Source organism: Podarcis muralis, chromosome 2, assembly GCF_964188315.1.
Source record: "Podarcis muralis chromosome 2, rPodMur119.hap1.1, whole genome shotgun sequence".
In the NCBI taxonomy this organism is placed as follows: Eukaryota; Metazoa; Chordata; class Lepidosauria; order Squamata; family Lacertidae; genus Podarcis; species Podarcis muralis.
This window is the reverse complement of record NC_135656.1, coordinates 8,777,207-8,796,995: the sequence shown is the minus strand read 5'-3', so window position 1 is coordinate 8,796,995 and position 19,789 is coordinate 8,777,207. Positions and strand designations below refer to the sequence as shown.

The following is a 19,789-nucleotide window of genomic DNA, read 5'->3' as shown; positions in this document are numbered from 1 at the left end:
TGGTGTACCGACCTCCCCGCTGCACCAAGGATTCCCTGCCCGAGCTGCTTCAGGTCGTGGCGGATGTTCTCCTGGAGACACCTAGTTTGGTTGTCCTAGGGGATTTTAATATCCATGCCGACACGACCTTACAAGGGGCCGCTCGGGACTTCGTGGAAAGCATGGCCTCCATGGGGCTGTCCCTGAATAACTTTGGCCCAACCCATAGCCGCGGACATGCCTTGGACCTGGTGTTTACCTCCATGGATGTTGGTGTTCTGACACTAAATAAAAGCAAAACAAAAGAAGTGCCATGGTCAGACCACTTCCTGGTGCAACTTGACTTCTCCGCGACCCTTCCCCTCTGCAGGGAGGTGGGACCGATTCGGATGGTCCGCCCCCGCCACTTAATGGATCCAAATGGCTTCCAGAGAGTGGTAGGGGATGCTTTATCCCATGTTGATGGCCTTTCAGCTGATTCCCTGGTGGCCCGCTGGAATGTGGAGTTAACCAGGGCTATTGACTGTTTGGCTCCGAAGCGCCCTCTCCGATTGCATGGAGCCCGGACAGCCCCGTGGTTTTCCACGGATCTGAGGGCAATGAAACAATCGTTGAGACGGCTAGAGCGCCGGTGGCGGATGACCCTTTCTGAAGCTGACCGGACACAGGTTAGAGCTCAGTGTCGAGCCTACCAAGTGGCGGTAGCGACGGCGAAGAAGGCCTTCTTCGCCGCCTCTATTGCATCTGCAGAAAACAGCAGCAGGAGACTTTTTCAGGTGGTCCGCAATTTAGCGGAACCACCTGCTACATCGGGGCCCAGTACGGGCCACATGATCTCCTGCAATGATTTTGCAAAGTTTTTTGCAGATAAAGTCGCTCAGATTCGGGAAGAGGTAGACGCCACCGTGGGAGCAGGGCCAGGGCGGGAGAGTGCTAGAGTCCTGTCTAGTCAAATTGTGTGGGATCAATTCCAATCTGTTACCTCCGAGGATGTGGACAGGCTGCTTGGACGAGTGAAACCAACCACCTGTCTCCTGGATCCTTGCCCATCCTGGCTTATAAAAGCTAGCCGGGAAGGGCTGGGCGATGGGCTTCGTGGGGTGGTGAATGCTTCCCTCCGTGAGGGAACCTTCCCAGACCCGTTGAAAGAGGCGGTTATTAAACCGCTTCTTAAAAAACCATCTTTAGATGCGACCACGATAGCCAACTATCGCCCAGTCTCAAATCTTCCATTCTTGGGCAAGGTGATTGAGCGAGTGGTTGCTGAACAACTCCAGGCACGCCTGGAAGAAGCGGACCATTTGGATCCCTTCCAATCGGGATTCAGGCCTCATCACGGGACTGAAACTGCCTTGGTCGCACTGGTTGATGATCTCCGGCGGGCTAGGGACAAAGGTGAGAGCTGTTTCCTAGTTCTGCTGGATCTCTCAGCGGCATTTGATACCATCGACCATAACATCCTTCTGGACCATCTTGAGGGGCTGGGAGCTGGGGGTACTGTCATACAGTGGTTCCGCTCCTTCCTCCTGGGCCGTGTTCAGAAAGTGGTGGTGGGGGATGAGTGTTCAGACCCCTGGGCTCTCACTTGTGGGGTGCCTCAGGGTTCTGTCCTCTCCCCTATGCTTTCCAACATCTACATGCAGCCGCTGGGAGAGATCATCAGGGGGTTTGGGCTGGGTGTTCATCAGTATGCAGATGATACCCAGCTCTACCTTTCTTTCAAGTCAGAACCAGTGAAGGCGGTGACGGTCCTGTGTGAGTGTCTGGAGGCGGTTGGAGGATGGATGGCGGCAAACAGATTGAGATTGAATCCTGACAAGACAGAAGTACTGTTTCTGGGGGACAGGAGGCGGGCAGGTGTGGAGGATTCCCTGGTCCTGAATGGGGTAACCGTGCCCCTGAAGGACCAGGTGCGCAGCCTGGGAGTCATTTTGGACTCACAGCTGTCCATGGAGGCACAGGTTAAATCCGTGTCCAGGGCAGCTGTGTACCAGCTCCATCTGGTACGTAGACTGAGACCCTATCTGCCCGCGGACTGCCTCGCCAGAGTGGTGCATGCTCTGGTTATCTCCCGCTTGGACTACTGCAATGCGCTCTACGTGGGGCTACCTTTGAAGGTGACCCGGAAACTACAACTAATCCAGAATGCAGCAGCCAGACTGGTGACTGGGAACGGCCGCCGAGACCATATAACACCGGTCTTGAAAGACCTACATTGGCTCCCAGTACGTTTCCGAGCACAATTCAAAGTGTTGGTGCTGACCTTTAAAGCCCTAAACGGCCTCGGTCCAGTATACCTGAAGGAGCGTCTCCACCCCCATCGTTCTACCCGGACACTGAGGTCCAGCACCGAGGGCCTTCTGGCGGTTCCCTCACTGCGAGAAGCCAAGTTACAGGGAACCAGGCAGAGGGCCTTCTCGGTAGTGGCGCCCTCCCTGTGGAACGCCCTCCCACCAGATGTCAAAGAGAACAACAACTACCAGACTTTTAGAAGACATCTGAAGGCAGCCCTGTTTAGGGAAGCTTTTAATGTTTGATGTATCACAGTATTTTAATATTCTTTTGGAAGCCGCCCAGAGTGGCTGGGGAAACCCAGCCAGATGGGCGGGGTATAAATAATAAATTATTATTATTATTATATTATTATTATATAAATAAAAGCCCCCAAAGCCCGGGTTATCTTCCCATGTGCCCAACTCCTGAAAGACTCTGGGAAGAGCAGGCGAAGCTTTCAGCCCGTTCCCAAAGGCTTGCTTTCATTTGTTGTCCTGCTGCGGCTTTGAGGGTTTACCGCTTACCTACAGGCCCTTGTGTCCCCTTCAATACTTGCGGTGCCCACAAAACAGTCTCTGTAAAATATACCCAGAAAAATCTGCACTGCACAAGAGGCTGTTTGCTCTTCCTGCTCAGTTCCCATTTGCCCTGCCTCAGCCTCTCCTTCATTGAATGTGCCCACAAATTTTTCATAGGATGGCAAGATTGAATGCTCACCCTCCTATCCATTCTGAACTGTGGAGAGGTGCAAAAATATTCTCCAAATGAATGTGGGGGCAGCGGCTTATGTAGATGCCTTTCCCCCCACTTACGAAGCAGTTGGGGAAGGGGGCTGCCTACACCCTTTTGTAATCCCATCTCATTTCCTTCTCTTTAAGAAGTGACCGACATATTGTCTTGGGTCATACCCCACCACACGTACTGCAGTCGTCTTGTGACTGGCACCAAATAATAACGCTTCCCCAAAATTCCAAATGCGCTACTAGCCCCACCCCCAGTTGGTGACCCTAAATATTAATAATAATAATAATAATAATAATAATAATAATAATAATGTGGTACCTTGGGTTAAGAACTTAATTCGTTCCGAAGCACCACTTTAGCTAATGAGGCCTCCTGCTGCCGCACGATTTCTGTTCTCATCCTGAAGCAAAGTTCTTAACCCGAGGTACTATTTCTGGATTAGTGGAGTCTGTAACCTGAAGCATCTGTAACCTGAAGCGTTTGTAACCCGAGGTACCACTGTAGTAATAATAATAACAATGTTATTATTTATATCCTGCCCATCTGGCTGGGTTTCCCCCAGCCCCTTTGCTTCTATCAACAATTTCCCTCACAAAAGATACAAAAAAGCTGCTTTTTTAAAAAATTAAAGTTTATGGCAAGTCCACAACCTGTCCCCGTCCCCCCTGAGTCCAACTGTGTGGGGCTTTGCGCCTCATGAGCTGCATGCGCCGGATTCGACCTGCTGCGCCAATGTCTTCCGCGCCATTTCTAGCGCCCCCTCCTTGGTGTGGTTCCCCCCGATGAAGCCGCTGGAGTGCACAAAGACACAGCCGGGGATCCCGCTGGCCTGAGAGAGCTCCTCGTCGCGTAAACCACACCATTCGGCCAGAAGCGACAACCTGAGGGGAGGGAGAGCCAGAGAGCCAAGAGTGACTGAAAGAATAATAATGACAATAATAAAATTTTATTTATATCCTGCCCTCCCCAGCCGAAGCCGGGCTCAGAGCGGCTAACAACAGTAAAATAATACCACATTCTGAAATCATTCATTATAAAATTAGTTCAAATCAAACCAATGACAACCATTGGGCCAGAGCTCCACGAAGATTGCCGAAGGAGGGAGTCAGGCTGTGCCCTGGCCAAAGGCCTGGTGGAACAGCTCTGTCTTGCAGGCCCTGCGGAAAGATGTCAAGTCCCGCAGGGCCCTAGTCTCTTGTGACAGAGCGTTCCACCAGATCGGAGCCACAGCTGAAAAAGCCCTGGCTCTGGTTGAGGCCAGCCTAACTTCTCTGTGGCCTGGGACCTCCAAGAAGTTTTGGTTTGAAGACCGTAAGGTCCTCTGTGGGACATACCAGGAGAGGCGGTCCCATAGGTATGAGGCTCCTATGCCGTATAGGGCTTTAAAGGTTAAAACCAGCACCTTAAACCAGATCCTGTACTCCACCGGGAGCCAGTGCAGCTGGTATAGCACCGGGTGAATGTGATCTTGCAGCAAGGACCCCATAAGGAGTCTCGCCGCGGCATTCTGCACCCACTGGAGTTTCTGGGTAAGTCTCAAGGGCAGCCCCACATAGAGGGAGTTACAATAATCCAGTCTGGAGGTGACCATCACGTGGATCACAGTGGCTAGGTCAGGGCGAGAGAGATAAGGAGCCAACTGCTTAGCTTGGCGGAGATGGAAAAATGCTGCCTTTGTTATAGCTGCAATCTGCGCCTCCATGGAAAGGGAGGTGTCGAAGATTACTGGCTTAAGGACGGTGCTGGCACTAATTGCGCCCCCAATCCCATACCGTCCCGACCCAGCCAAAGGACCCCAGGAATAATAATAATAATAAATTTTATTTATATCCCACCCTCCCCAGCCGAAAACGGGCTCAGGGCGGCCAACCACAACAAAACAGTACAAAAGTACAGCACAAACAACACTCTAAAATCATTCATTATAAAATTAATTCAACCCAAAAGCTTTGAATCTAATGTTATTTATCATGTTTATAACCAACCTTTCCTCAGAGGAGCTCCAGGGGGCGTACAGAGTTCTTCTCCCTATTTCATCCCCCACAACAACCCTGTCAGGTAGCTCAGGCTGAGAGGCTGCGACTGGCTCAAGGTCACCTAGCGAGCTTTGTGGCCGAGTCAGGATTTGAATCCTGGTCTCCCAGGTTATAGACCAAGACTCTGACCAGTATGTGACACTAGCTCTAGGAAGGGCATCCGAAGAAAATGGGAAGGATGATACCCAACAAGAAGAGGAAGAGGGCAATGGCAGATGAAGTCGATGGACTATGCTGAAATGATCGGAAGATGTGGGAGGAAGTGATTAAATTAGGACCCACAAAGGGGAGGACGGAAGTCCAGGAGATTCCTTGGAATCTTGTTTTTATGATTTACGTTTGATGTTCTTCAGACGCCCATTTAGGTGATCACTTCACTACTTGAAGAAGTTGGTTCCAGCCTTATGTCGTATTCAATTCATTAGCCCGAGGGAGTGGACGCTCGCCCATAAATTCATACCAGAATGAATTTGGTAAGTCTCTAAGGTGCCACAGAACTCTCTCCTGATCTGGCTGCAACAGATTGATAGCAGGGGTAGCCAGCGTGAACTACATTCCCATCATACTTGAACACTGGCCATGCTGGCCGAGGATTATGGGAACTGTAGTTCAAACCATCTGGAGGCTGCCTCATTGATCACCCTTTTAAGGGATAGAATTGTTGTTGTTGTTTAGTCATGTCCGACTCTTTGTGACCCCATGGACCAGAGCCCACCAGGCACTCCTGTCTTCCACTGCCTCCCTACAAACTCATGTTCATAGCTTCGAGAACACTATCCAACCATCTCATCTTCTGACGTCCCCTTCTCCTTGTGCCCTCCATCTTTCCCAACATCAGGGTCTTTTCCAGGGAGTCTTTTCTTCTCATGAGGTGGCCAAAGTATTGGAGCCTCAGCTTCACGATCTGTCCTTCCAGTGAGCACTCAGGGCTGATTTCCTTCAGAATGGAGAGGTTTGATCTTCTTGCAGTCCATGGGACTCTCAAGAGTCTCCTCCAGCACCAGAATTCAAAAGCATCCATTCTTCGGCGATCAGCCTTCTTTATGGTCCAGCTCTCACTTCCATACATCACTACTGGGAAAACCATAGCTTTAACTATACGGACCTTTGTTGGCAAGGTGATGTCTCTGCTTTTTAAGATGCTGTCTAGGTTTGTCATTGCTTTTCTCCCAAGATGCAGGCGTCTTTTAATTTCGTGGCTGCTGTCACCATCTGCAGTGATCATGGAGCCCAAGAAAGTAAAATCTCTCACTGCCTCCATTTCCTCCCCTTCTATTTGCCAAGAGGTGATGGGACCAGTGGCCATGATCTTCGTTTTTCGTGATTAAATAAAAATGTAAGTCTAGGGTGCAAGGGTGAGAGATGGTGTCCTGAATTTGGGGGGCCCCCAGAGCTATGGGATTTCAAAATGCTCTCCCCATCCCACAATACAGCACACAAGTGGGGGGGGGCATTTCGGAGTCCTTGCTCACCTGTTCTGGAAGGTGTGCAGCCCAGCAGGAACACACTGGACCCGCCACTGGCCTCCCAGATCCGTGTACAGGACAAATTTGAGAGGCTTCTTGACGCCCAGCTCTTGCTCTAGGTTGAAAAGGTGCTCCTTCCATGGGCAGCCACCCTGGGCCAACACCAGAATCTCTCCGCTAGGGTCGACCTGCCAAGGAAGGAGATGCATGTCATTCATAGTCACCAACTGCACCACCTGAACGACAGACATAGGAGGACTATGTGCAAGAAGGTGAGAGATGTCCGCCAGGTAAGATTGTTCCAGACTCTTGTGCAAAACCTTGGGGCACCATCAGGCCGCTGGAGGTCTTAACCTCTCCTCTTTCTATATTTCTTTTAAAGTTTCGAGTCCTTAGTATTACGTGCTCTCTCTGCTTACGGCTCCACAACTGGAGGGGGTGCAAAGTGAGCTTCCGCCAGGGTAGAAAGCAAGAGGCACAGCTGTCCATGGAGGCTCAGGTCAATTCTGTGTCCAGGGCAGCTGTTTACCAGCTCCATCTGGTACACAGGCTAAGACCCTACCTGCCCTCAGACTGTCTCGCCAGAGTGGTGCATGCTCTGGTTATCTCCAGCTTGGACTACTGCAATGCGCTCTACGTGGGGCTACCTTTGAAGGTGACCTGGAAACTACAACTAATCCAGAATGCAGCAGCTAGACTGGTGACTGGGAGCGGCCGCCAAGACCATATAACACCAGTCTTGAAAGACCTACACTGGTTTCTAGTAGGTTTCCGAGCACAATTCAAAGTGTTGGTGCTGACCTTTAAAGCCCTAAATGGCCTCGGTCCAGTATACATGAAGGAGCGTCTCCACTCCCATCGTTCTGCCCGGACACTGAGGTCCAGCGCCGAGGGCCTTCTGTCGGTTCCCTCGCTACGAGAAGCCAAGTTACAGGGAACCAGGCAGAGGGCCTTCTCGGTAGTGGCACCCTCCCTTGGAATGCCTTCCCACCAGATGTCAAAGAGAACAACAACTACCAAACTTTTAGAAGACATCTGAAGCGAGCCCTGTTTAGGGAAGCTTTTAATGTTTAATAGACTATTGTATTTTAGTGTTCAGTTGGAAGCCGCCCAGAGTGTCTGGGGAAGCCCAGCCAGATGGGTGGGGTATAAATATATTATTATTATTATTATTATTATTATTATTATTATTATTATTATTATTATTATTATTTTATTACTGTGTACCAGTCATTTCCACCCATGTCCTCCTACCTGCTAGGAACACAGGCCACTGATCCATCTAGGCCAGTATTGTCTACACTGACTGGCAGCAGCCCTCCAGGATTTCCAGACGGGGGGGCTTTCCTGGATCCCACCAGCAGCTGCCAGGAATTAAACCCTGAGACCTTCTGCACGCAAAACCGAGGCTCAGCCACTTAGCTATGGCCCTTCCCCTTCCCCTTCATGCAAACACACAGCAAGATGTGCACACATCATGAAATTGAAATTGCAGTGTACACCCTTCTCCTCCTTGGGGAGCCACCTCAAGAGAGATTTCATCTCACGGGAAAGGAAGCACATTCAGAGGTGTGTTCAGAGTACAGTGGGACGCGGGTGGCGCTGTGGGTAAAAGCCTCAGCGCCTAGGGCTTGCCGATCGAAAGGTCGGCAGTTCGAATCCCCGCGGCGGGGTGCGCTCCCGTTGCTCGGTCCCAGCGCCTGCCAACCTAGCAGTTCGAAAGCACCCCCGGGTGCAAGTGGATAAATAGGGACCGCTTACTAGCGGGAAGGTAAACGGCGTTTCCGTGTGCGGCTCTGGCTCGCCAGAGCAGCGATGTCACACTGGCCACGTGACCCGGAAGTGTCTGCGGACAGCGCTGGCCCCCGGCCTCTTGAGTGAGATGGGCGCACAACCCTAGAGTCTGTCAAGACTGGCCCGTACGGGCAGGGGTACCTTTACCTTTACCTCAGAGTACAGTGGTACCTTGGGTTAAGTACTTAATTCATTTTGGAGGTCTGTTCTTAACCTGAAACTGTTCTTAACCTGAAGCACCACTTTAGCTAATGGGGCCTCGCACTGCCCCTGCATGATTTCTGTTCTTATCCTGAAGCAAAGTTCTTAACCCGAGGTAATATTTCTGGGTTAGCGGAGTCTGTAACCTGAATCGTATGTAACCCGAGGTACCACTGTACTTTAGCCCTCCTCTTGGCAGTGGTACCTCAAAGCGCTGCTGGATGGCCTTCTCCACAAGGGTGCGCGCAGGAATCCAGGCCCGGTAATAGTAATCTAGGCGGTCCAAGAATTCGTTGCCTACCAGCTCCATGGCCTTCTGGAAACCAGGCTGGGAAACAAAGCACAGGGTTGGCAAATTATCTACTCTGAAGCCATGTGGAATCGCTCCCTCGGGTCATGCAGCCCGCCCCACACATGCCTGAGCTACTGGCCTGTTTGGAGAGTGCAAAGTGGCGGCCCTGGAAAACCTCTCTCAACACCGTTCGAGATAATCCAACGACTCGGGTTTTTAATCTTGCTGCTGCCTCTTTGCTCTTTATCAGCTGAGATTTGCTCCAGCGGGCAGGAGAGACACGTCCTAGCCAGTGATGGTCAGGCAGGGGCAGACACCAGGCCACAGACGCCACAAGGAGCAAGGAAAGAGATTAGGGCGCTGAGCTGCGGTGCCAGGCCCCGGAGCACTTGAACCCGAGTTGGCAGCAACGGGTGGAAAAAGCCTTTGGGAAGTTGGAACGGACGTCCCAGTACAAATTGCCGGTCGCTTTGAGACGTTGCAAAGCTTGACCAATCTGGGGTACACACTCGCACAACACCTTGAGGCCCTCCACTCACAACTGCTTCGTGCAGATTAGAAGAGGCACCGGTGCCAATCTAAACTGCTCTTTCCATAGATCTCCAGAATTAACCGCTGAGGTCACACTCTGTGGTTCTTAAGGATGCAGCACCATCATTCAGAACCAGCTCCTCGTTTAGTGAAAGGCACAAGTTAACAAATGTGTCTGATTATTATTATTTTATGCCTGAATCTACTTGGAGGTCTATTTACTCCTGTCGCGGCTAAAATGGCCGCTGTTTCTTTAATGCTTAAAAAGCTGGTGATAAAGTGGGCCCAAGACGTCGGTTACAATATTATGTTTGCTGACTGGGAACGGTTATGGACCACTGGTGTGAAATTCACGGCATGTAATGCCCTGAAAGAAAATATTATGAAAATGATATACAGGTGGTACATGACCCCAGTCAAGCTTGCAAAAATATACCACTTGCCAGACAATAAGTGTTGGAAATGTAAAGAAACTGAGGGAACATTCTTTCACCTTTGGTGGACGTGCCCAAGGATAAAGGCTTTCTGGGAAATGATCTATAATGAATTGAAAAAGGTATTTAAATATACCTTCCCTAAGAAACCAGAGGCCTTCCTTTTGGGCATTGATGGCCAAATGGTGCCAAAAAAGGATAGAATTTTCTTTATGTATGCAGTAACAGCAGCAAGAATACACATCGCAAAACATTGGAAGACACAAGATTTGCCCACTCTGGAAGAATGGCAGATGCAACTGATAGACTATATGGAATTGGCAGAAATGACTGGCAGAATCCGAGACCTGGGAGAAGAGCTAGTGGAAGAGGACTGGAAGAAATTTAAAGACTATTTGCAAAAGCATTGTAAATTGTATGAATGTTAGAATGATGCAGGATATAAAGATAATACGGCATTAGTGACATAGCTGAAAGGAGTATGCAAAAAGAATAAGAACAAAGGTGAAGCTAGAATAAGGTTATGTCAAACTTAAATAACTGATAATAAAGGGAAAAATTGGAGACATAATAGTTGAAATGTATAATACAAAATCAGATTTGAAAGAGGGTGAAGTATTGCTGAATAAGATTTTGTAAAAGGGAACACAGAAAAGGGAGATGTGAGGAAGTCTGGAAGGAGGGTTATGAAAATAATATCTAAGAAATTGGTTTTTTTATGTTTTTTTCCCTTTTTCATGTCTTTTTTCTTCTATTTTGTATGGGGGTTTTTTTATTGTCCTTTTTTTCTTTTTTGGTTTTTTTGATTGATTGTGATGGTGTTTTTTCTTTTTGGTTGTGAATGTGAAGTCTGTTTTATTGTCTAAAACCTTAATAAATATCTTTCAAAAAAAAAAAAAAAAAAGCTGGGTCAGCATGAGTCAGCGGCCAGCACCGGGTTGTATATATAGAGTGAGAAATGTTAGTTTGTTGTTGGGTTGGTTGGTTGGTTAGTGAAAGCTGGTAGTGTTGATGTATGTACAGTTGGTCAGTTGCTTTTGCAGAAAGACTTTTAAGAATAAAAGCAGAAAGTACTCTGCAAGGATACTTTTCTCGTGGACTCTTTTATGCCGACAAGGGTCCGAGGACCAGGCTGAGGCGACAAAGGGAGGTCAGAACCCTTTTGTTTTTTTTACAAACACTGACAGGTTATGGGCCCAGTGTTTCTGAGCATGTGCAGAGTGCAAAATGACTGACAGCATTCCTTTTCCTACCCGGGGACACAGAGAGCTGGAAAATACAACTAAAATTCAGATCCCTACCTCGGTGTCTTGATCCTTGTCATTCCAGCGGGGGTTCAGGTAGGCAACCCTGGAGCTCACATTGGTGGTCATGGCATAGCGAGGTTCCCCCTCCCACTGGGAGATGCCGTTGTCTATGGCGTCAATCTCTTCCACAAAGTTCTCGTACAACTAGAGGGAGGGAGAGAACAAGAAAGTTCAGTTTAGTGACCTGCCCTGGAAAAGTAGGTTTTGTGGATCACAGAGAGGTTGGAAGCCAGGTAAGATTCAGCCCCCATGCCTGCATACTTTAGGGGCATGGCAGATACTTCCCAAGGTCACATGCAGCAGAAAGGGCATCAAGGGGGAGCCCCACAGATATATGCATATTGCAGCAGTGCTGGATCAGTACCACCACCACCAAGGTGGCTAACCTGTGGTCCTCCTGATGTTGTTGGGACTCCAGATCTCACCACCCCATTCATTGTGGCCACAATCAGATAGCAATACCCAAGTCTAGCTCTGCACCCATTTAATAACAACGTCCTGCTGTGATGCCCTCATTTGGCGTTTTGTATTGGCTCCAACTGACGGCGCTCTAGAGCACGCAGTCTCCGGTTAGATCGCATGTTCCAAACAGTGACTCGTGCAGGAACAAAGGGGACCCAAGGCAGATAGTTCTTGGCTCTTTCATTGTTTAAAAATAAATATTTTGGTGGAGAAATCGAAATTGGAGACAGAACTGTTAGAACCCAAAACTAAGAACTTGTCGAAAATGTATAACTTGCTGTTGGAATGGAATACACAGGATGAAACAGTTAAATCAGCTATGATCAAGTGGGCACAAGATATTGGTCATAATATTATGTTTGAAGACTGGGAACGGTTATGGACCACCGGTATAAAATTTACGGCATGTAATGCCTTAAAAGAAAATATTATGAAAATGATCTATAGGTGGTACATGACCCCAGTCAAGCTTGCAAAAATTTACCACTTGTCTGACAATAAATGTTGGAAATGTAAAGAAACTGAAGGTACATTCTTTCACCTTTGGTGGACGTGCCCAAGGATAAAGGCTTTCTGGGAGAAGATTTATAATGAAATGAAAAAGGTATTTAAATATACCTTCTTAAATAAACCAGAGGCCTTTCTCCTGGGTATGGTCGGCCAATTGGTGTTAAAGAAGGACAGGACATTTTTTATGTATGCCACAACAGCAGCAAGAATACTTATCGCAAAGTATTGGAAGACAGAAGAACTACCCACCGTGGAAGAATGGCAGATGAAAGTTATAGACTATATGGGACTGGCAGAGATGACTGGCAGAATCTGAGACCAGGGGAAAGAGACGGCGGAAGAAGATTGGAAGAAATTTAAAGACTATCTTAAGAAATATTGTAAAATTGTTGAATGTTAAGACGATGTTGATTCTGAAATTAAGGGGTTGCTAGCTGTAATTATTATGTAATATGAAAAGAAAGCTCAAAAATTTAATCGAAATTAAGGGAAGGATTTGTTGAAGAGAATTAACTAGAGAATGGAATGCAGTAAGGACAGGTATGAGGAGGTCGGGAAAGTAATTTTCAAGAACTTAAGGGAATGAAGTTATATATGTGGTTTTGTTTTTTTTTTTGCTTTTTCGTATGTATTTTTGATTTTCTTTTTTGTGTTATTTTTGTGTGATTTTTATGTTTTATAAAATTTGTGAAAATGCTAATAAATATCTTATAATAAATAAATAAATAAATAAATAAATAAATATTTTGGCCTCAAAAGCGAAATGTACCTCCTGTCTTAATTCAGAAATAAATGTAGGGTGCATTGTGCTTCTTCCACCTTGGCCCAGAATACTTTGGAATACACCAAGGATCTTTTGCAGGACTCTCAAGCACGGGAGGAGATGCCCAGCAATAATAATAATAATAATAATAATAATAATAATAATAATAATAATAATACTTTATTATTTATACCCCACCCATCCGGCTGGGTTTCCCCAGCCACTCTGGGCGGCTCCCAATCAAATATTAAAAACACAATACAGCATTAAACATTAAAAACATTAAAAACAGCATTAAACATTAAAAACAGGTTCTGCATCCCTGCAAGAGCCAAGCGGTTGAGTTCGTTCATTTCCCCCATTGTTCCAGAGGCTTTTGATGTTGGGAAGGGGTCTCACAGATATGCAGACACGCAAGTACCTTGTCATAGAGCACACGCACGACAGGATCCTCCTCCTTGAGGCCCAGCTGGTTTGCCAAAATCTCAGAGCCAAAATGGGTGTAAACCAGCCCTGCACTGCTCAGTTTGGTCTGCCAAGGTTTATCAGGCTTCAGGCTGTGCATGGACTCCCCGAATGACCTGTGGGAACAAGGAGGGACTGGGAGAGTCAATAAGGAAGAACCCGAAGGAGGGAGGAAAGCCTGGAACACTCCCCTTTCCAAGCAAATAATACCAACTACAAGGAGATGGAAATTTCCCAGGGCCCCAGACCCAAAACTAGGAGACCCTCCCTTTCATATACAAACTACTGCAATTAGTGTGTGTTATTAATGGGAAGCGGGTGGCACTGTGGCCTAAACCACAGAGCCTAGGACTTGCCGATCTGAAGGACGGCGGTTCGAATCCCCGTGACGGGGTGAGCTCCCGTTGCTCGGTCCCTGCTCCTGCCAACCTAGCAGTTTGAAAGCATGTCAAAGTGCAAGTAGATAAATAGGTACCACTCCAGCAGGAAGGTAAACGGCGTTTCCGTGCGCTGCTCTGGTTCGCCAGAAGCGGCTTAGTCATGCTGGCCACATGACCCAGAAGCTGTACGCCGCCTCCCTTGGCCAATAAAGCGAGATGAGCGCCGAAACCCCAGAGTCGGCCACGGCTGGACCTAATGGTCAGGGGTCCCTTTACCTATTAATGGGCAACTCTTGGCAACAGCAGTGCAACTGTAGTATTCTAAGGAGGGAAGTGCATTATATATCTGGAACAAGCTGTTGAAGGAAACGTGGAATGTGAAAGGGAATTAGTAAAAAGGTAAAGGTACCCCTGCCCATACGGGCCAGTCTTGACAGACTCTAGGGTTGTGCGCCCATCTCACTCTATAGGCCGGGGGCTAGCGCTGTCCGAAGACACTTCCGGGTCACGTGGCCAGCGTGACAAGCTGCATCTGGCGAGCCAGCGCAGCACACGGAAACACCGTTTACCTTCCCGCCAGTAAGCGGTCCCTATTTATCTACTTGCACCCGAAGGTGCTTTCGAACTGCTAGGTTGGCAGGCGCTGGGACCGAGCAGCGGGAGCGCACCCCGCCGCGGGGATTCGAACCGCCGACCTTTCGATCGGCAAGCCCTAGGCTCCGTGGTTTAACCCACAGCGCCACCCGCGTCCCATGTGAAAGGGAATTAGGGGCACTTAAATAGGCATGTCAGTTTGCACAACTTTTTCCAAGTTACCAAGGTTTTCTCCACTAGAGAACTCTCCTTAGTTAGGGCTGAACCTCTTACAACAAAGATGGGGAGGTTGTGGCCCTCCAGATGTTGTTGCACTACAACTCCCATCATCCCTGACCACTGGTGGTGCTGGCTGGAGCTGATGGAGCCCAATATCTGGAGGGCCACAGGCTCTCTGTCCTGATGTGGCTCTTCCTGCGCTTATTTTCTTTCACCTTTTCAGTTCTGCATGGACTGCACAGCAGATGAGAGGGTGGTGGGCAGCACTAGATAGGATAGGACTAGATTTGAAAGGTCCAAAGGCTAAGGGTTTCTAGGAAATGATATACAATGAATTGAAAAAGATGTTGAAATTGACCATCCCCCAAAAACCTAAAGCCTTTTGGTTGGGGATAATTGGGGCGGAGATTCAAAAAAACCAACACCCCTGACTAACCTTTTTTTGTATGCAACAACTGCAGCTGGAACTTTATATGCACAGAAATGGAAAGACAAAGAGACTCCCCACAATGGAAGAATTGTTTATAAAACCAATGGGCTATGTGGAAATGGCAAAGCTGACTGCTAAAATAAGAGGACAAAATGATATCTTCATAAAAGAATGGAAGCCATTGGTGGATTACCAATCAAACTATCATTCTTCTATGAAATCATGTGCAGGATTTGAGATATGAGCAATGGAAGAATGTGGAGAATGGATTTGGGGGGCTTAGAAAATAAATACAGTCAAACCTCGGTTACTGAACGCCTCCGTTTTGGCTCCAGAACGCCGAAAACCTGGAAGTAACTGCTTCGGTTTTTGAATGATTTTCAGAAGCTGAACGTGCTACGCTGCTTCCGTTTTGAGTTTCCCTATTGTATTGTATTGAGGCTTCCACTTTCAGTTTTCGGTTGTCAAACGTTTCGGAAGTCGAACAGTCTTCCGGAACAGATTATGTTCGGCAACCGAGGTTTGACTGTATAGATGTATTTTAATGCAGCTCTTAAGGGGGAATAATAATAATAATAATAATAATAATAATAATAATAATAATAATAATAAATAACACCACCACCACCACCAGGGAAGGAGGGACAGGAAGTCAAGAAGAAAATGTGTGACAAAAAAATGAGATACAGTCATACCTTGTTACGTTTGCTTCAGGTTAAATCTTTTCAGGTTGCGTCCTGCGGCGACCCGGAAGTAACAGAACGGGTTACTTCCTGGTTTCGCCGCTCGCGCATGCGCAGATGCTCAAAATGATGTCATGCGCATGCGCAGAAGCGGCGAATCGCGACCCGCACATGCGGGTTGCATTCTGCTCAGGTTGCGAACGAGGTTCCGGAACGGATCCCGTTCACAACCAGAGGTACCACTGTATATGTTTGGAGTTATGTAATGATTTGGAAGATTTAATAAAAACATCATTTAAAAAAAGAGAGATTTGAAAGGTCCACTGCCAGGGTAAGCTGGCAGCCCTGGGAGGAAAGGCTGCAGGAATTCCACAGTACCTCTGGTGATGGTCGTAGCGATGCTTTTGAGGGTCATACTCGCCTCCAACGTCCACAACCACATCGCACTCTGACAGCAGCTGAGCATCCCGTGTCCGGATGATCTCTGCATCCTGAGGGCACAGCAGGGCGAAAACAAACAAAAGCCGTGAAACAAAACGTGCCCCAGTGCTATTCCTGGCTGTCCACTTTGCAGTTTCTGAGCTCTATCCCTTCACCATTCCTTAGTGCCTTCAGGTGAAAAAGATACACAAGGTAAGCAGGATGAACAGCTGTGACTGGGACCATTTGCTCCTATATGCAAGCTCTTGAGTTCATCTTCATTAGGTGTGTGTTTCTGCATGTAAAGGTGAAGGTAAAGGGACCCCTGACCATTAGGTCCAGTCGTTGCCGACTCTGGGGTTGCGGCATTCATCTCGCTTTATTGGCCAAGGGAGCTGGCGTATAGCTTCCGGGTCATGTGGCCAGCATGACTAAGCCACTTCTGGCGAACCAGAGCAGCGCACGGAAACAACGTTTACCTTCCCACTGGAGTGGTACCTATTTATCTACTCGCACTTTGACATGCTTTCGAAATGCTAGGTTGGCAGGAGCAGGGACTGAGCAACGGGAGCTCAGCCCATTGCGGGGATTCAAACCGCCGACCTTCTGATCAGCAAGTCCTAGGCTCTGTGGTTTAACCCACAGCGCCACCCATGTCCCTTTGCATGATGATGGCTTAAAAAAACGAACAGCGAACAGTTTCTAGCTCTCACGACACTGAAGACAGTATTTAAAGTATCTCGGCAACACCTGGTGACATCTCAGAAAGCAAGGAGAGAGCTCCCACCAGCTTCTGTCCCCCGCCCCCTCCAAAGCTTGATAGGAGAAGCTGTATAAATTACGGAAACTGCAAAACTACTTGAAAATTTGGATAATCTATATAGGTTCCCTGGTGCAGAATTATAATTAAGTGCAAAATACACCAAGTCCTAATAAGATGGAAATCCTCAAATTGCCTTTCTGCAGGGAGTAAACCAACACCATTCCAGTCGCACAATGCCCCTGCTTCCTGCCTTTATGCTATTAGGACTTGGTGTGGTTTGCAACAAATTAATTGCAACAAAAACTACAGTGGTACCTCGGTTTACAAACTTAATCCATCCCGGAAGTCCGTTCTTAAACTGAAACCGTTCTTAAACTGAGGCGTGCTTTCCCATTTGCCGCCAGTGCCCTTCCACCCTTCAGCTTCCGTTCTTAGACCAAGGTAAAGTTCGCAAACCGGGACACTACTTCCGGTTTTGCGGAGTCTGTAAACCGAATCCTTCGAAAACAGGACTGTTCTTAAACCGAGGTACCACTGTACAGGGTCTTGTGGCACCTTAAAGACAAACAAATTTTATTGTGGTGTAGCTGCACAGAGTGTGATCTTCAGTTGTCAGGTATAAATAGACATGTGGATGTAAAGGGGAAAACTGCCTTGCCCTTCTGGCCTGGGCATTGCCATCTATTCTGCTCCTGGATCTGATCTGGGGAAAGTGTTGTGATGGTGCTGGTGGAATTCTCTTTACACCCAGAATGGCCACTGAGTTGTAAGAACTACAATTTAATAACTTGTGCTTGCTTTTGCTGTCTTGACCAAAGGGAAGGATACAGTGGTACTTTGGGTTAAGTACTTAATTTGTTCAGTTCTTAACCTGAATCACCACTTTAGCTAATGGGGCCTCCTGCTACTGCCGCGCCGCCAGAGCACGATTTCTGTTCTTATCCTGAAGCAAAGTTCTTAACCTGAAGCACTATTTCTGGGTTAGCAGAGTCTGTAACCTGAAGCGTATGTAACCTGAAGCGTATGTAACCCGAGGTACCACTGTATAAAATACCGCAAACCAAACAAGCTACATTCCCTGCTATTTACCTCCAGGTTTTACACATGCGCAAGCGGAGATTTACGCCCACGTGCATTTATACCGGAACAGCTAAAGATCGCATCTCCACGCTGCTGTCACAACCAGGATAGGACACCCCCCGCGACCCCCCATTTATACATCAATGCACACTCATTCTAATTGCACGGCTGGTGCAATTAGCTTAGGAATTCAAATATTTGCGCAAGTGCATTGCCCGGGGGCGTGGCGTGGCGTGCAGGCTGCCGCATCCACGCAGTTGCTGGGGGGTCCCAAGATCAGGCCCTGCAAGAACCCAACACGGGGGTGGAACGTCACGTGTGAATTGAATCTCGGGTGTGGGAGGAAATGGAGGCTATCCGAAAAGGCTTCCGAATCGGAACCGGATTCAGGAGGTCGCAACACACGTGCGGGGAGGGGGGGGCGTTACTTCGGAGTAAGCGGCCTGCGCATAAGAAGCCCCCAGCTGCGTACCTGGTAAGAGGGCAGCAGCCGCAGGAGGAAACACGCGAGCGCCTCGTCGCAGTGGAAGGTGCCGCCGTGGGTGCCGATGCGGGCCGGTCGGGGGCGCTTCGGGCCGGGCATGAGGCTGCGAGTCAGGCGGGGAAGCCCAGCCAACACGCGGCGCATGCGCATAGCGAAGGGACGCCGGCCCGGGAAGGCGCTTTGCTTCCTGCCTCCCCCGCGCTCGCCCCGCCCGCCTCTACCGTATTCCTGAGACTCCAAGCGCACTACGAAGTCCTTGCCTCCTGTTTCCCAAACTCGGGTCTCAGCTGTTTTTTTGGACTACAACTCCCATCATCCCTAGCTAGCAAGACCCAGTGGTCAGGGATGATAGTCCAGAAATAACGACTACAAGTTTGGGAAATATTGCTGGGGATGAACCATCAGGGGGATTTTATGGAGGGGTGAAAAAGCGGGCAAATAGAAGGGGAAGAAATGGAGGCAGTGAGAGATTTTATTTTCTTGGGCTCCATGATCACTGCAGATGGGTGACAGCAGTCACGAAATTAAAAGACGCCTGCTTCTTGGGAGGAAAGCAATGACAAACCTAGCCAGCATCTTAAAAAGCAGAGACATCACCTTGCCAACAAAGGTCCGTATAGTTAAAGCTATGGTTTTCCCAGTAGTGATGTATGGAAGTGAGAGCTGGACCATAAAGAAGGCTGATCGCCAAAGAATAGATGCTTTTGAATTATGGTGCTGGAGAAGACTCTTGAGAGTCCCATGGACTGCAAGAAGATCAAACGTATCCATTCTGAAGGAAATCAGCCCTGAGTGCTCACTGGAAGGACAGATCCTGAAGCTGAGGCTCCAATACTTTGGCCACCTCATGAGAAGAGAAGACTCCCTGGAATGACCCTGATGTTGGGAAAGATGGGGGGCACAAGGAGAAGGGGATGACAGAGGATGAGATGGTTGGACAGTGTTCTTGAAGCTACGAACATGAGTTTGACGAAACTGCGGGAGGCAGTGGAAGACAGGAGTGCCTAGCGTGCTCTGGTCCATGGGGTCACGAAGAGTCAGACACGACTAAATGACTAAACAACAAGAATTCTATCCCTTAAAAGGGTGATCAGTGAGGCAGCCTCCAGATGTTTTGAACTAGTTCCCATAATCCTCGGCCAGCATGGCCAATGCTCAAGTATGATGGAAATGTAGTTCACGCTGGCTACCCCTGCTATCAATCTGTTGCAGCCAGATCAGGAGAGAGTTCTGTGGCACCTTAGAGACTTACCAAATTCATTGTGGCATGAATTTATGGACGAGAGTCCACTCCCTCGGGCTAATGAATATGACATAAGGCTGGAACAAACTTCTTCAAGTAGTGAAGGGGACGACAGAGGACGAGATGGTTGGATAGTGTTCTTGAAGCTACCAGCATGAGTTTGACCAAACTGCGGGAGGCAGTGGAAGACAGGAGTGCCTGGCGTGCTCTGGTCCAGGGGGTCACGAAGAGTTGG

At 48.3% G+C, this 19,789-nt stretch overlaps 1 protein-coding gene across 1 annotated transcript; it reads right to left on the bottom strand.

Moving 5' to 3' along the window:
- Positions 1-3,607: 3,607 nt before the first annotated feature.
- On the bottom strand, positions 3,608-18,476 carry MYG1 (MYG1 exonuclease). Its single transcript, XM_028721526.2, has 7 exons — positions 18,300-18,476; positions 15,943-16,055; positions 13,215-13,374; positions 11,053-11,202; positions 8,700-8,822; positions 6,506-6,687; positions 3,608-3,878 (listed from the first exon to the last, which is right to left on the bottom strand). The coding sequence occupies exons 1-7, from the start codon at positions 18,459-18,461 to the stop codon at positions 3,692-3,694; spliced, it is 1,077 nt and encodes a 358-aa protein (XP_028577359.2). The 5' UTR covers positions 18,462-18,476; the 3' UTR covers positions 3,608-3,691.
- Between the last annotated feature and the right edge of the window lie 1,313 nt (positions 18,477-19,789).

Bases quoted from the DNA above. Each gene is read 5' to 3' on its own strand.
- MYG1 (XM_028721526.2), bottom strand. From the start codon at position 18,461: ATGCGCATGCGCCGCGTGTTGGCTGGGCTTCCCCGCCTGACTCGCAGC. The intron at 8,823-11,052 runs GTAGGGATCTGA...TTTGTTTCCCAG, and splicing joins ACAAGGATCAAGACACCGAG to CCTGGTTTCCAGAAGGCCAT. The intron at 6,688-8,699 runs GTACCACTGCCA...CTTCCTTGGCAG, and splicing joins CCATCCAGCAGCGCTTTGAG to GTCGACCCTAGCGGAGAGAT.